Source organism: Opisthorchis viverrini (assembly GCF_000715545.1).
Source record: "Opisthorchis viverrini unplaced genomic scaffold opera_v5_91, whole genome shotgun sequence".
Classification (NCBI taxonomy): domain Eukaryota; kingdom Metazoa; phylum Platyhelminthes; class Trematoda; order Opisthorchiida; family Opisthorchiidae; genus Opisthorchis; species Opisthorchis viverrini.
Genome location: NW_008751746.1, coordinates 1,508,232 through 1,526,111, shown reverse-complemented (window position 1 = coordinate 1,526,111; position 17,880 = coordinate 1,508,232). Strand labels below are relative to the sequence as shown.

The 17,880-nt window shown below is 45.5% G+C and overlaps 1 protein-coding gene across 1 annotated transcript; it reads left to right on the top strand.

Moving 5' to 3' along the window:
* Window positions 1-7,876: 7,876 nt before the first annotated feature.
* On the top strand, window positions 7,877-13,578 carry T265_05044 (hypothetical protein; the record flags this gene model as incomplete). Its single annotated transcript, XM_009169944.1, has 4 exons — window positions 7,877-7,992; window positions 11,997-12,165; window positions 13,055-13,213; window positions 13,327-13,578. The coding sequence occupies 4 exons, from the start codon at window positions 7,877-7,879 to the stop codon at window positions 13,576-13,578; spliced, it is 696 nt and encodes a 231-aa protein (XP_009168208.1).
* Window positions 13,579-17,880: the final 4,302 nt, after the last annotated feature.

Below are 17,880 nucleotides of genomic sequence, written 5' to 3'. Positions count from 1 at the left end.
CTGAGAGAGTTTACAACAAACGAATCCGTATGCTTTGACTCAAACAGTAAATTTATTGGGAATGCCCACCAGTGACGTTTTGTTATCGGCTATCCATTTCGTCGTTGCTACATCTGCAACAATGGAGTGTTCAGCCGGTCGCTCGAAAAATCGGAAGATCGCTCTTCAAGAAGCTGACTGACTGAATAAGTTGATGAAGTCAAAATTCCTCCCATCGTTTATATGGCGTACTGTCTACCTGTGAAGTTCACACTAGCAGGTATGTAATATCGTGGAACTTGCGTCATCTATGGCGTCATGACTTATTTTCGCTAAAAGTAGAGGGTTGTGTATATAAGGCAACCGCAAGAGCAGTCTTACTCTATGGTTATGAGACTTGGCCCTTCAGATCCGAGGATATGAGGAAACTGATCTCCAGACCGAAGGACAACCAAGACAAAACCAAGAGGAACAATGTGGTATACCAAATCAACTGCAACAATTGCAACCAATTCTATGTTGGACGAACTGGGAGGAAAGTACGCACACGAATAAAGGAAAATAACGCGGTCGTCAGGAGGTATGACCCTTCACCCTTGATATCCATATACGAAGACCAAGAAGGCAACAAATATTAGCATACGGGGATACGAGGCACGGAAAGGAATTTCCGGAGAGATGGTAATTTACGGCTGATTCGAACTGGACCCAATTTACGCACCACTACGCGCAAAGGACCAGCTCCTCCACCGGAATATTCAAGGAGAGCCGAATATCGGATTCACAAACCAAGAATCACGGAACTGCTTGGAGTCGGATCAACAAAGGTCACAAGCCGGAACCCAGAGAGGTCAACGACAGAGTCCACTCCAGCATCGATGAGAGCACGAGGACAGGGGAGACCAGGCTCACAATTCACGTGGTGATCGATCAATCAGGACACCGGATAACAGAACAACCCTTGGAACCGGCCGACCGAAGAACCAATCGTGATCGAAGGTCAACCCAGGCTAGCAGCATGTATATTAACACACACACACACACACACAACACTACTCAACGCACAACCACCAACCCATCACTACGCTCCACCACGTACCCTAACAACGCACTGATGATGTAACCTTGATTAGCGATGAAACGTTTGCAATCAAATTGCCTAGCTCAGCAAACAAACCAACGACCGTCGTCTAAAAAGAGGTTGGTAAATGATCGGTAGTTTTCCTTGGGTAACGTTTAGCTCTTGACGCAAAAGCTTCAGCAGGCCAACGAATAGATATAAGGCGTGTTAAAGTGTTTGATCACTGATGTCTCCGTAACGCAGCAAGAGCTGGCTGGCTTCAGAAAGTCTGATTCCTTATAGTGTTTAAACGATTAATTCACCAAGTTGAGGTGGTTGGGCAAATGCTCAAACACCGCCCACCAAAAAATGCGCTATTTTGTGTTCCGAGAGATCGTTGGAGAAAGGACAGATCGCGGCAGGCCAATGTGAAATGAAAGAGGATGCTTTCAAACCACGATGGGGCAATGTGAAATGAAAGAGGATGCTTTCAAACGGAGTGCTGTGGGATATTCGCGACTTTCCTACTGCGGTCCACATGATCCTGCATGTAGGTGTTCGGAATTGCCATCATCATCATCATCATCATAATCATCATCATTCTATTCCTCCTCTTCCTCCTCCTCCTCCTCATCATCATCGTCATCATCATCATTACCATCACCATCATCACCGAAGAATAATATCAGTGCTCAACACCGAAACTTCGCTGTCATACGCCCATGATTTACTTGGAAGCCGTGTTGTGAAGGAAACAATAAAACTGGATAGGTAAATGACTTACTGCTTGCCCACTACAATCGATAGGAGTTGCTACTTCTCCAGATACCTATTTGGGCAATCTGGATAGAAGCTGACAAGAACACCATTTGAGCACACTAACAGCCTTACCCTGCAGCGTCTTTAACTAGGCAAAACGGAGATCACGTGGCCTCTATTCTGGAAGACGAGCCGCATCGACAGCACCCAGACGTTTCCCAGACTCTCATATCCCTCTATCAGGTTAAAGGTTGACAAACTGTATGCTTCTGCCTCTGAATCGGCCAAGTAAAACAGCACTCTCTTCGGCAAACGATGGCAACACATGGCCTAACCAATGCAGCTTCTGGTGCTGGACGCATTCCTCGATGGAAGTCCCCGTTGTACAGTCTAACACGGGCTCTCCAATGGCCTCATTACACAGTCGCAGACATCGGCCTAAATAAGCCACAATTTTGAGACAGCGGTGGTCGAATACCTGAAGACACCTCAGTTCAGGTGCTCGAACAGGCCGAGTCTCACATCCATACAGCAAAACAGCTCGCACAGTGGCCGAACACACAGGTCCCTTGAGATTCAGGGGTATACTGCATCGACACCATAGGTGTCTCACATTAGCAAAACTAACCCGTTTCGTGCATTTATCTCATGTGTCACACGATAATCGGGATTAACACAACCTCCAAGACACACAAAACGCACTACAACTCTGATTGCCTCTCACTGGATTGTAACTGGAGTGTCCACGAGCATGTCCTCACTTTGTGGGTGTGGTGGACGGGATGACTTTGGCCAATCCATCCAAAAACACAGAACATCGTCGTCTGTAAAGTCCGGATTAATAAGGTTTTTGTCAGCAGCCACTTGAACACCATGGATTGAAGACCTTACAGTGTTCGTTTCATTATCTCATCGATCGCCTAATTGAAGGGGAGTGGAGAGAGTGGGTACCACTGACGGTAACCGCTTCGCGTACGAAAGATTTTAGAGAGTAGTCCGTATACTCTCACACGCCCGAAAGTCAGAATACAAAGAACTTAGTATGTGGAAAACTACCGGGACATTCCTTTCTGGGAAAGTGTGCCATGAACGGACCTGTCAGCTAAGTAGATGCCACCTTGGAAATCCAGCAATGCTAAACTTATGAGTCGTTTGTACGTGTGCCATTGTTCTAGTACCTGATGGAGTGTGAAGATTCGGTCAACTCGACTCCTACCAGGCCGAAATCCCGTTCGCCGCTCTCGAGTGAGTGGTTGACAAGCTATCAGAAGGCGATGTGGAAGAATTGACGCCAAGGGTCTCGTTACGACTGGGGGTGGCGGTAGAAACGCTGTTGGACGTGGCACGCAACCGATCCAAGTGACGCGCATGCTATCAGTTCCAATCTGGACTGTCTAGCTAAGGTTCGCCTGTCGTTGTTTGCAAAGGACGCTAGGTTGATCCCACTGATGGCGCCCTACTTCGACACGACATAAGGCGTCTTCGTAACAAGTCCTACCCTTCCCGTTTCTCGCATGTTTGTATGGCGGTTATATAATAACAATAATCGTTCATCTGTACCACCCTTTAGGTGCCTATCTACCATGACACCCGAAGGAAGCACGAGGACTGCCAGGTTGCCCAAGCCTAGACAGGGGAAGTCGAGAGGCAGAGGTCGGGTTCGAACCACGGACCTTCAGGCCAGTAAATTCGCGCTCCAACCACTGAGCTATCTCCAGCAGTTATGCACCAGCATATATTACCGGTTTATTGCTGTCAGCGCTAATGATGATGCAGATCGCTCAGTCAAGATTTCTATGCCTTCGAGGTATCGAGTACGTATAGTTGACTAATCTAATCACAGTGTCGATCAACTGTCCCACGACGGTTGATAAACACGTTCAAGTTGCCCACTGGCACATCATGAACGGTAACTGTACAAGACTTAATAAGACGTTCACTTTAGTTACATAACACGGTGCGGGTTAGATTGTTGAGAATGCTTTTTGGGCTCATTATGCAGGTGCGGTCATCGGATTTCCGTCAACTTTGGATTCTACCTACACACCAAAGTGTACGCCAATGGCGAAGTTACACCGAAGTTGTTGATATAATAAATGGGATAGTGAGTTGAGCCTCCAATGAACACCAATAAAATCTGCAACTACGTGTACATCATCAGGACGTTCACTCACTCGAAATTGATTATCGAAGCGTCAGTGTGTGTTATTCTCTAAAGTCGTCCTCAACGTGCGGTAACCCCACTGAGCCAATGTCAAGTCCTTTGGATATGCTGAACCAATTAAATATCTTCATAAAGGAAACTACTCACAAGATTGCTGAAAACTCCTTGACAGCCCACGACCGGTTTTGCCCTTCCTGGGGCTCATCAGGTAGGCGCAGTCCCCGAGTTTCCGTCAACCTTATGTTCTACTTGAACCCAAATTGGATTGCTTTCGAGAATTACACTCATTTGCAAATCAATCTGATTTTCAAAAGAGACAACTGAATCTCTCGTTCAAGCAGAACATAAGATTGACGAAAACTCGGGGACTGCGCCTACCTGGTGAGCCCCCAAGAAGAGTCAAACCGGTCGTAGGTTGTTGAGGAGTTTTCAGCAATCCTGTGAGTAGTTTTCTTCATAAAAATATACTGCGATATCTAGAATATCGTGCGAACTGAAACATGAGGCCTGTGTGCAGCACATTCAGTTGCAGAACAGCATAAACAAGAGATTCAGTTGAGTCTCTCGTGAAAACCAAATCGATTTGCAAATGAGTGTATTTCCCAATAAGATACCTGTTCAAATGAGCTCGAATTTCCAAGCCAGGGACGTGAAACAGTTAATTTCAGACGCCGTAAATCTAACTTCGTGTATCTAGCCACCACTACCACAAAGATTTCACCCTGTCAGTAGGGCCAATCCAAACTAAAAGGACAATACGCACTGTACAGCTGATTCACCCTTGTTCAGAATCATTAGCAGCGCGAATCCCTCAAACTCAGGTGGTTTCGAACCTGCAACCTCTCGGTTGAACACGAATGACAGATCAGCAGTGTGATTAGCTCTCATTTCGACGGGACATAGCGCCACTCATCCCTTAATAAGTGAAACCGCCTGACGTGATCGTATATTGACTAGCTCCTCGAGTGACTTCTCAGGATTGGCCAGATGCTGCCCCTCAGTCATAAAAATACCTGAAGCAGAACAGCTTCCGGTCACCATCATCATCAATGCCATGGACAGAAAAACAACCGTGTTCAACAATAATGCCTCACTGATGCTGTCAATCATGGTATTTATGTATCAAACTGGCGCGAGGACCAGACAGCCTCCAATTCCCTGCCGACTTTTACTGCACGAGGGTCAAAACGAACGAACACAAGCTTACAGCAAATAGATAAACAAAGTTGGCATCATAATGTGGATTGATCTGGGTAAGGAATCGACCTACACCGACGATCGGGCTTCAATACCAGTGTGACGGTGATACTACTGATCGGGAGGCACGCGAGCAGTATGTGTTGTTCGTAGGATTTCGCTTTGCGTCGACTGAAAAAGGGAATTCTGTTGCGGAATTCGTGGGGCCACTTTGTAACGTTTGCTTGGATTTGACCGACGAACAAGTGGAGGCAACGAATCTCTAGGAAGACTCGTTCGGAAGAAGATCTGTGTCCAGTTTTTGTAACTAAGATGCAGGTTAGAGTTTCGCTTCCCTGTTCAATGGTCTGTAACCGGTCAGTTGGCATTTCCGAATAAATAACTCTGCAGCGAAGGCCTTCTTCCTTTCACCAGTATACGAGCTCTAAATCCACCTGGCACCGATGATCATCGGACGCCGCAAAATCGTGCGTCAAAGGACGGTTGGCATATACAGTGTTGAACTCGTTTCCAAACGCGGCAAGCATAGGCTGTGAGCTCTCTTTACCCAACGGTCATTCTCACACACCACCTTTCGCAAAAACACCCACTGAACAGCTTCTGCATTTCGATCCATCAGCGTGACAATGCCCCACCTTGTGTTCTCTCGCAAATGCCACTATTAATACATTTCCAAGCATGCATGTCCTCAGCTGTAAAAATTCACAGCAACAGTCGCTTGTTTCGTTTAAAATGGTAAAACCTGAATTATTTATTTCAACCCTAGACTTCCCCCAGAATCCTGGTTAACCTAGACCATTGCTAGTACGCCACAAGCATGCAAACTTCTCCAAGTGTCGATGTTTAGTCAAGTCGCGGATTTTCTGGCTACGCTTCTCGCGCGAGATGTGGTGGAATGGACTACATTTTGGACAACGGACAAAAAACGTGTTCGCCTGGTTTACGTCACCATCCTCCATATGTAGGTGTTTTTCGCCATGAAAAATAGCTCGCTTACGTCAATAAAGCAGAGCCTATCTATCTACCAGCATATAGTACGTGTGGGCTGACACACTGCTCACAAATTTAATTTTTTGGCGGAAACTTTCAGAACACCATCAACATGACTGGGAATCGCGAAATCCCACAAAGTTCAGTTCAGCGGTTACTGAGAAGGGAATAATGGAAAAAATTAGATTTTCGGCCACAACTACATGTAGCTTTCCTGGTGAACTGGACTATGCACTTTCCATGGGATTCGAAGATTGTAAAAACAACTTCACTGACGGACAGCCAGACGTCCATGTGATGAAATTTGTGCCGAAGCGATGAGAAACTGCAGATGCTCAGAACGGATGCAAGACCCCATAAACTACATTATTTATGGTCATAACACATTTTTGGACATGACTGTGATCAAATTTCTGCTACACCTGTAGAGTTAACCTCAGCGGATGTAGTGAATGGAACAGCCAAACATCATCGGCATAAACCCGTCTAGCCGGTGGGCCCTGGAAACTCTCGATCCGATTTAAATCCAGACTGTGGTGGACTAATCCGTGATATGGATACTATGAAGCAACTGAAAACAATAAGGTGAACTAGATGTTTCATGCCGCAAGGCTGTAAATCCCACTTGTTTCCCTGGAACTGAAGAAAGTATGATGTCAGTGAATGCTTCCCCATCAGAATCGCCAGCTGAGCTTTCCCATCCGTCTGAGTACGATTGAAAACCGCTCTAAGTGCGCCCACTTTGGCTCACGGGTTTCTACATGACTGTCTGGATTATCATGACCGAATAAACACCTCTGTTTTCCAAGTGGAAGTGTGCTGAATACTACAGAAACACGCACGTGCAAGGCGATAGAGGTCACGAGAATACATTTTAGAAAATGAAACTGTGCTCGCCTCTTGGGATCGTAAAAGTTGAATTAACCGTTCCATGACCCCATGAAAATGCTCTCGCCTAGTAGATCCTGAAATGCACGGATATATCCAAGGATCCGCTCGTAACAGGAAAAGAAAATAGCCATATGTTTACAGCCAAGTCTATTCACGCTGTAGACGTTGAAGGCGCCGAGACCATACTGTTCAGTACAGATCGGCGGAATAGAATAAAATGTTACCCTTTTGTTCACCCAGCCCAACCAAACAGTACGTGAGACCGTAGAAATCCAAAAAGTTGGCCGTGCAAAACGATCAGTAAGCTATACTTCACACAGAGCCGAATAAAGATGTACACATATACAAGCGAGTTCGGGTCTGCGTATGCATGAATTACCGTGGCAGAACTCCCAGTAGTTTGTACATGCAAATCCTTCTTACAGCCAGGCATTGTTAGAAAACAAGACGGGAACTTTGAAAGAGACGGACAACAGGAAAGAAACCTGCCACGTCTGTGGACAATCATTTGAAACAATCGCTTCAGATAAAATAAGTATGAGAAAAGCTTGCCGAGCAATGGGTCGCGGAACTAGATAATAGACTGGAACATAAGAAAATGGCATAGTGATTGAGTTTAGTCCACTTTAGTCTCAGCAATCGATCGATAATAGGACACAAGTGTTACATGAAAGCACATTGGTTTTGTTTTGTCCTCAAAACATCAACAGCCGATTCGGGGACAAATAAAACTATTTGAAAGTTAGAGGAACGTAGAAACTAATAAAACAGCATTATGAAAATGGCTGTAAACAGCCTGTGTGCACGAGTGACTGCTTTAACTGTTTGCCAGTACCATGGATCCAGTACTGGACTTCCTAGATGGGACGTTGTCAATGGACCATTCCGTGCGGTCTGCTCTAGCGCAGTCGAAATCCGACGAACAAACCGGAACATCGGGACTATCGGGAAAGTAATCGGATGGCTCTGACTGGATGGAGCGGTTTCGAATATCTGTGGTGCAGACTGTTGGAGGTGGATCGGCGGTAATAAGAGAGCTGCTTTTCCGATTCGTATCAACGTCCATGACCGACACTGGCAGTTCGGTGATTCCAACCGCCTGTGAAGCGGTGAGAAGACGTACGGGACTGGCATCAGTCACGTTGAGACTGTCACTAGAAGTGACAGTTAGACTGTTGGCTGAGGAGGAGGTGTGCAACACTGAGGGCTATCAGGAAGGAATAAACAGAGAAAACATGCAATGAGGCCATTAGGAATTAAATCTTATCACGCAGAGTAGTGAGAAAGAGTCATATTGAGTTCATGGTGTGTATGTGATGTCACAGCGCTTAATCCTAGCTGCAATGTATTGGCTGCACCAGACAGCACCGACACATTGCAAAACTGACACGAATAAGAGGCATCTAAATCGTACGCCATTTTTACATCACGAGTACTTGTCACATCGGGGTTGACCAGTGGGAAAAACAATCATGACATGAAGAGCAGATTATCAACAAATTAACAAAGCACAAAGATAGAAACAGTAGTTAACGATTATGCTACAGGACGGATTGTCCACTGCGTGTTGAACAGCCAAGCATCACAAGGTGAAGAAAGTAACGGAGGCGACAGGTAACTTCGGGGCGTCTTCTGGACATCAATGTTGGACGGGGGAGGCGAAGGGAAGTACTATCCACGAATCAAAGAAATGATTTCGGATTAGATACTAAGACATTGAGTGTTGCGAAAATGCATTCAAGGCCTAAACAGTGCTGCGCGCCTCACTGATTGTGAAGCTAGCACGCCGATGCTGCCGCACGCTATATTTGTATCTTGCATCATGAGGCCTACGCATGTCTGCACCAGGTCATCAGTATCCAATCATGACTTGGTGCTACCACATGTATTCTGATTCAATGGACCAGATCGCTGTAGCTGAAGGGCGCAAACACTAGCAAACGGTATCCTTCGGTTAACTACGGTTGCGCAGGTACATTTGTCGCCCAGTTACCGACATTATCAGAGCAGTGTCTTTGCCTCATAAACTCACCGAGATTGGCGTCGCCGTCGAGCTGGCTAACGGTAAACCGGATTGGTACAGCTAAGCACGGTGCAGGATTTATGGGTTTACCGGTGCACACCTCGTACGCCACTGCAACCAACCGAAAGCCTTGCCTATCGACCGCCATGTGTGGGCAGAGGAAATCCAGGACATTCACAACGCCCGATCATTCTCAAGCAGGAGACAATCGAAGTCGTGCGATTGGCAGCTAGCCAGAGGTTAACAGGAAAGAAGGTCCACCGTAAAACGCAGTGAAGCATCTCAGTGAAGTCCAGGAATTGACAACGATAACGAATTTCGGTACCATCACAGTGGTGAGCATTGACATCGATGTCAATTAACATCGATTAACAATATAACGTAATTTGAGTCTAGAGGATAGGTGTGCTAGCAAGATGCAACCTCCAACAGTCATATAGCCTATAGTGCACCTTCTCAAAAAAGCTTGACATTCGAAACACACCTGGAAACGTCTGGGACATCAGGAGCAGTTCGCAAGTTCTTGTTATCAGGTGAGAGTACTACCTTTCTTGTGGTCTAAGCATACGGAATGGAATGCCCTATCAAACTAGGGAAGCCAAACACAGCCAAATAAGTGAGCGGAAGGTGAACAACTGCAGAGAATGAACAAAAGTTGCACGGTGATAGCATGAGGTTCCCCATTGATCAGGGACAATGCCCCACCTCACGGCTCTAGTTGTCACACCCAGATTATCGCGAATATGTGCGTTGGGTAGGGAATATTTCGAGCATAGATGGAGATCTCCACAAGGTAGACCTCGATGTGCCGGTAGGCGAACTATGTGAGCATGGATACACTATATTTTCTTGTATCAACGAAAAACAAAGACAGGCTTTTCCAGGACGCATGTTGCGGTGAACAACGAAATTCAACAACTGAAAGTCAGCTATGAGGATGAACAAGTGTTGATAAGACAAGCAGGAAGCCAAAAAACGAGAGAAAGAGACAGTGATCAACCGAGTGGATGTGGGAACTCACAAACACGACTGGGGCCACCCGGTTATTCCCAATTATCTCAGCAACCTTCAAGAAGTAGGGTCGCATTAGAGGTCAAAGTATTGAAACCGTGAGATACGTGATTTCGCGTTTACTTCTACTATGGAAAATGATAAGTCTGAGTTATACTGCAAAGTCTTTGGGCGCGAAGTTCTGATGATGCCGCCTTGAGCTAAAGGTCAGCTACGGGGATTCGGTGTTGAGCCCGCAACCATACTAGCGCATTTCATGTAACCCGGGATGTCTGTTGACAGTCATCAGTGAGCTAACGCTAACAAATAGCATTTAAGGATGCCTATTTTTGGGACAGGTAGATGAATTGGTCAGGCAGTTCAGCTCATGGATGGAAGGCAGCTAGAGCGAGGGCAGCCAATTGCCAAGCTCGGCGAACAGATTAACAGGCATCTGATCAACAACCAATACGAGGGCAGAGAAAGATGGTACTGAAATGGATCAGGAGAACTTGAGTCAGTTAGGAGTGGTTGTTTCCAGCTATCAGACCGCTGCTAAGTTTGTTTCAATTCGAAATGATACTGATTCTAAAAGCCTGCAAACATGAAACAGAGCAATCACTGTATCTTGTCTACAAGTGCGATTGGGGAAGGTAAACCACATTTGCAGGAATATGTTATGGGCCGAAAATAAATCGCCTGGTGACATGACTGGATTGAGAGGCAGCTAGAGGGCAGCCAATTGCCAAGCTCGGCGAACAGATTAACAGGCATCTGATCAACAACCAATACGAGGGCAGAGAAAGATGGTACTGAAATGGATCAGGAGAACTTGAGTCAGTTAGGAGTGGTTGTTTCCAGCTATCAGACCGCTGCTAAGTTTGTTTCAATTCGAAATGATACTGATTCTAAAAGCCTGCAAACATGAAACAGAGCAATCACTGTATCTTGTCTACAAGTGCGATTGGGGAAGGTAAACCACATTTGCAGGAATATGTTATGGGCCGAAAATAAATCGCCTGGTGACATGACTGGATTGAGGCTCGAAAACCGCAAGGATTTTTGTAGATCCTAAACTCGAGTCATGCCCTAGACCCGTTAAAAAACCGCTAAAAACCGTCGGATTATGGACCAAATAGTGAACAAATTATAATGGTGTACGTGAACAGACCCCAAAACCTCTTGCTAAAACTGCATACCCCAAGGTAGATTGGGGGTCGAACTTTCCAACATAATGCCATTCTGTTGCAATATACAACCGGGGTCACAGCCCTACCTAAAGTGCTAACGGGACAACACACGTTCTTGAAGAGGAATCAAGAGGAATCTAGGTACGCAAATAAACCTCAGAAGGAGACTTAGGTTAATAGCTAAAAAATGGCAGACAAATGTCTCAGAATGCATACCAAAAAGACTAAGGGGAAATGGGTATTAAGGAAAAAGAGAGGAACAAACTAGGGATACACAAAGTAACGACAACTGCCAGGCTCGGCGAACAGACCAACAACCAAGCAGCGCACCCAAGCTACCTACATTCACAAACATTGCTAGTAACGACAGACAATCAGATTACTTGCAGCCACTCAAGGATGTCAAACAGTGAAACGATACTTAACGGATGGACGATGTGGAATGCATTAAGTGGAGCCATGAGCGGGCACGATTGGTTCACTGTAGCCGAAGAAATAAGAAACATTTAACCAACTTCCTAGTCCAGGGCAGCTATGAATCCAGAGAATGTGCGTAGCGATCATGAGACTACCCAGGTTGTTCACCCAGGTGCTATTTCGATGTCAGACACAGAATATGCGCGTAAACAAACGACTGTCCAGTCAATTGCCCGCTCGTTGCATTATCACAGACAGACCGATGAGACGTCTGTCTGGGGGTTGGCTATCAGTCCTGAAGCATATATAAACGGTCCAGCTGTAGCAATCTTTCAGGAAAAACGAGGACCGAGATACTGCCAGATTGCCCAAGCCTAGACAGGAGCAGTCGAGATACAGAGTTCGGATTCAAACCACGGACCTTCCGATCAATAAGTTCGCGCCTCAACCACTACCCCATCTTGAAACATTCCTCACCAAGAATCTACTTTACCTCTTCACTAGTGTTCTGCATCAACCATAGGGAGTTCACATTAACTGTCTTCTGCAGACAAAGTAAGAGTGAAGCTCGACACGGTTAACGGTTGGGTAACTTGTGTTCGAGGTTTGGAAACAGGTGCATTAAACGGTATTGCATCTGGTACCAAAATAGACTGAAGCCAGTTAATTCTGTCTAAACCACTATGTTTTAGAATAACAACATGCAGTATTCCTCAGTTGTTGTCCGCATACACACTGGAGATGGAAAACTCACAAATAGTGTACAGTGCGCAAACACCGTCGCCAGTACGCCTAGATCCTAATGCATGATGGTATCAGCAGCGTGGGAATACAGGAATATGAGGAATAAGAGGAGCGGCTTAATAACACGTGATCCAAGGTAAGTGAAATTGTCTTGTGAAAGCTGGCTGCACACCCCAACTTCGTATCATATCTCTTGTACTACTCATCTAACGGAAGCGTGGCATCACCCGATACATAACTCTTCCCAGCGCGACAGAGAGGAAACTGGTCGTTTCAGGGATGAAAGGACAATATACTGATATAGAGTGGATGTTAGCGACGGGGTGTGGTTATCTGAAAAGGGCGGTGACGTGAAGAAACGGTGATTTCGAATAGTTTCCGGTACTGCAGACTGCTCTCTCACAGCCTGGTTATATGTGGGTTAGTAGGATAAAACCGAACCTGGGAAGAAAAATATTACACCCCCTATTGCCATTTTTGAAACGAACCTTTGCAATTCGATTGGACAATATTCGGAGAGACACCGTTTGGTGCGAAAACACGACAGGGGTTCAGGAGACTTACTGAGTGTAACTGTAGAGCGGGGCTGGGCAATTTGGGGGCCGGAATGTCGGCTGAGGAGGTTTTGGGTGCACTTCGTTTGCTTTCAGGAGGCTGCTGCTTTGGTTCCTCCCGTTGTTGCTCGGAAAGCCGAGAATAGTGAGAAAGCCGTTCGCGAGTGGCTAGAAGGAGAGGCTGTGGAAGAAAATAAATATGCGAAAACTAAACAGGACACAGGCAATTTTTCCTGGATTTCGCAGAAACTTGAGGTGAGTAATGCCTAACCGTGAGCAAGCAGAAGTTCGGAGGATGATGAATTTCTAAGTACAACTGGAAAGCCTGATAGTACGGAGAGCCGAAACGGTGAATCTATTGAGCACAGGTCTACAAACGAGCCGTGACCGACATTGTACCACGAGTGGGGGCGAGATGGCCCAAGTGGTTAGAGCGCGAATTTGCTGACCGGAAGGCCCGTGGTTCGAACCCGACCTCTGCCACTCGACTTCCCCTGTCTAAGCCTGGGCGACCTGGCAGTATCCTAGCCCCCGTGCTTCCTCCGGGTGTCATGGCAGCTGGGCACCAGAAGGGTGTTACAGCCGAACAATTATTAATTATTTTGTACCACGAACTATGATGGAACGTAACATAAGAGGTTTAGGTGTTCAGGCATTGGAACCACATTGAGGTGGGTGAAGCCTGTTAAATTGGTCATAATCCGTATGGAAATAAGCATATGATTGGTAATGACGTGGGAATGAGGCACGAAGAATCCAAATGAAGACCTAATCTATGAATGAAACTACTCACATGGTTGCTAAAAACTCTCCGACCTGTTTCGCCCTTCTTCGGGCTCATCAGGTAGGCGCAGTCCCCGAGTTTCCATCAACCTTATGTTCTAATTGGACTCAAACTGGACTATTTTACAGAAACACTTATTTGCAAATCAACTCGGTTTTTACAAGAGACTCAACTGAATCTCTCGTTTATGATATTCTTATCCGTATCTGCACTTGCTAGGCATACGCACACGAAGAAAGCGGGTTTCCGCCAGTAAGGTATCAAAGACTGTCGACAACCCCACGAAGTCACTAGTTAATTATTACTTCCAATGTCCTCAACGGATACCGTCGATTTACCTGACGCAATGAAATATTCCTTTCGCTAATTACCAAAGGTTTCAGTCAACAACATCGCCCCACCAATGTTAAGAGGAAATAATAAAAATCGAGTATAGACTCGGTTATATTCTTTAACAAGAAAAAGGCCAATCTAACTTACTCGAGTACGGCAGAGCACAGCCGATCGTAGGGAAAGTCGCATGTATAAGAAACCATCCAGATTTTGTCTTTTACTTATCCCAACAGATGATATTATTGATAAAGAAATTCATGAGTTTCTGTCGGTGTACTAGTAATCTGTTCTGAACAATAATGAGGTGTCCTGTTCACAAAGTGTCAAAAGCAAAGTTGTCCAGTCCACGGTCATCTTACAACGAACAAAATGACCCTATCTGATCAAGACAACGAGCTACCAACCAGCAGCTTGTCGTCATAACTCCGATCGCTGACAACACCACCGAAAAACAATGGTTGCGGATAGTCGCACAATATCCAGAAATTTAAATGAAATCCATACTCCAAAAAAAGAAAACTGGGTCAAGGAGATGGGTCTGGCTCAAACCTACAACCCCAAAACTCAGCTAGACAATCTAAATGGGAATATGAACGTCACCAATACCGTTTGGCCGCTATACCATTCGGTCTCTGACTATGCGAGTCATGTGAACTTCAACCGAGAGACACCGACAGCATCCAAAGCCTCATTTCTTTCCGCTAATTCATGCAGTTCATCATTTTTCAGAGGTCGGGTCCATTTGTTGGTTTAATTTTAATCACATGGAAAACATCACTACACGGAGACTGAGTAGGGTGAAAACGAGCCGAGTGGTCATAGCTATGCCCTGGCGACAGCAATGAACGATTAACCCAGGTTCAGTGGATTTCACAAACAGCGAGAAAGACAAGATTCACCGACGACGCACCACAAGTACTAAGCAGGTTTTGAACTCCGGGACAACCATGAGACCTTGAATGATCTGATAAACTATACCCTCAGTTGACGTACGATTATCTCGGTGTAAGGGCTACGCCTTTCAAAAACTATCAGTCTGTAATCCCAAGGCTCGGCTCAAATTTGATTTTCCTGTTTAAAACACGAATTTGAGCTGCATTCAAGGAGTGATTCATACCATGAATACTACACTATACTGTACTGTTAGACGGACTTAGCCACGGTACACACAGATTACACTCCAACCCAACACTCTACCATATTCACCCCCATTTTCACCTTATAAACCTTGTTAAAACCTATCTAGCCATTCTTCCTGTGTAGCGAGACCTGTGAGGTTGACCGTGAAGTTTTCTTTCACAAAATAACAGCGGATTCCAATCTGTTTGTTCAGACTGGAATATGACTTGCTAGTAATTGTTTTCAATGTCTGAAATTGAAATCGTCGACTTTTTGCTGATGATACACCGTCATCACACCGGAAGACGCTACAAATACGTCACTCATGAAGGCAAAGAAAGTCATCCTGAGGGATGGATAGGCTGCGTAATCAACAAGCAGCTTTTGGCAACGTCCATGGATAGGAGAGGTCGATAAGTTTTTGTCACCCTTCCCAACCAGTCTCAAAGAGAAAGTTCAAAAGATCGACAGTCGCCTAGAAGTCGAGAATGCGACAGCAGAGGTGACTGCACGCCTAAATGAAAGCTACGTGCAAATGCTACATGACAGCAAAGAACTGTTGTTCACCAAGGAATGCCATGAAATAGCTACGTAATGAGGTTTCCAAGCGTTCGTCACAAAGCACTGACGTCAACAAGTTTAGTCACGAATTCATTAGTAATCCCGACCCAGCTACTACATCAGGTGCTTACCATGAGTGTATCCTTGTGGTTAGTATGACAACTATATCAACTTCGGACCGATAAAGCTAGCGGCCGGTTTGTCAAGTTCCGAACCGCTCATTTGTGATATCTAACCGTGCGTGATGCCCACACTTGAAATCATGATCATCTAGATCGTTCAAAATCACATTCAGGCATGTGAACATTTGGCAGGCTTTTGCTTAGCATTTTGGTTAGCTTCTTGACCTGAAGAGGTGAAGCAATAACGTAGTGCCGCATATTATGAGCAGGATTCTGATCGCCACACAAAAAATAAGCACTTTTGCCTGTTGAGTATCACTGCATGACCGTACCAATCATACCGAATGTGACTAGTGACATGGTCCACAGTGTCTACTTAGATCCTGAAATGCTTCTCGGCTTTTCCGCATATATTAGCTTCGCTTAGAGGACGAAATCTCCACAGATCCTGAAGTACTTTGATGTAAACCCGCAAGACCTGAATGTCCGACTGGAGATGCCTACTACTAACTACTGGTTAAGGAGGTGGAGTTAAATCTCCCCTATGAATATTCACTATAGGCTATGGCAATTCCTATCAATGCCGGAGCTGTTTATCGAACGAAACACGTGCGCAGAAATTCAATGTTGTGCGAACAAACTTAGTGGCTGAGATAAACTAAGCGGAAAAGTCGTTTGGAGATAACAGGGAAATTCTGTCCTTTGGCCACAAGTGGATAACCGATAGTTTAGTTATAAACACAGTTTCCTGGTCCTTTGGGTCAGAGGCAAACAATGAATGGCAAATAGTCGTATGATATATGAAGACCTCTTGTAATCATATTCCGACCATTGCTGTCCTCTGGTTGCACTTTTGAGCAGAAATCTTTCGCTGAGGATTCTACTCGTCTTCAGCAGCACGGTAGTAGCCTAGCTAGCAGAGGACAAGAGTAACGTAGGTCCACGACAGTGTTTAAAAGAGACTAAGATTCAGTCAACATCGTCGACTTTCTCACATGCGTGTCTTCTGCATCCTCTGATTACGTCTGATTATCCATAGGTAGTATGCAATTGAACACAATACTGGTAATCATAAAATAATAATGGTTCATGGTCGCTCAGCTGTAATGCCCTTTTTGTGCCTAGCTGTTGCAACACTTGAATGAGGCACAAGGGCCGAAACACTGCCCGGTTGCCCAAGACTATACAAGAGCGGTCGATGCCACGGTTGGTTTCGAACCACAGACCTTCCGGTCGGTAAGTTCGCGTCTTAACAACTGAGCTACCTGGACTTTGGAAAATTGACAGCTCAGGTCGTTTACTGTGCTGCGCAATCAGGTTGAAAACGCCTCATTATCAGTGTAGTCGTTGCGAAGCGGAGCGGTACGGTGCGATAAGTAGTTACGCGGGTACATATATATATGTACTACTGGAGGGTCTGACCTTTCATTGTGATTGTTTGCTTGCGTATGCAGTTGGATGGCTCGTTAACCTGTGTGACGTGATTTCTGACCTTGTCTTCGAGCCCAGTCAATAAATCGGCTTTCGTAGTGACTAGGACAAAAACGGACGAATCGTCAATCAACACTGCATGCCCACCTGGGCAGCTGTATCAGTCCCGGTGGTCTCGCGAAAGATGATATTTCCATCCGGATTGGGAAGGCCAGAGCAGCTTTTGCGAACCTACGTCACCTGTGGCGTAGGCGTGTGTTACGAATAGAATATCGATTCTGTTTAAGCGCGAGAGCGAGAATAAATAGCGTAGAATGAATTGCCCTTTACTTGTCTAAGAATAGACGTACATAAGCTGAAAATGAAGGCGAAAGCATGGTTAATACAAAACGATAATGTGAGCACAAAGAACATTCATGACATTCACCCTGGCCGTTGGATTGTGTGTAGATGGATAAATTGGGTACAGGTATTGGATGAATGATTGTAAAAATCTAATGAGTAATAATGAGTGTGGTTAGGCTTCTCAATTTCTTAAAATGTAGGGCCGTGTACGCTGCTGGAGCCTGGCT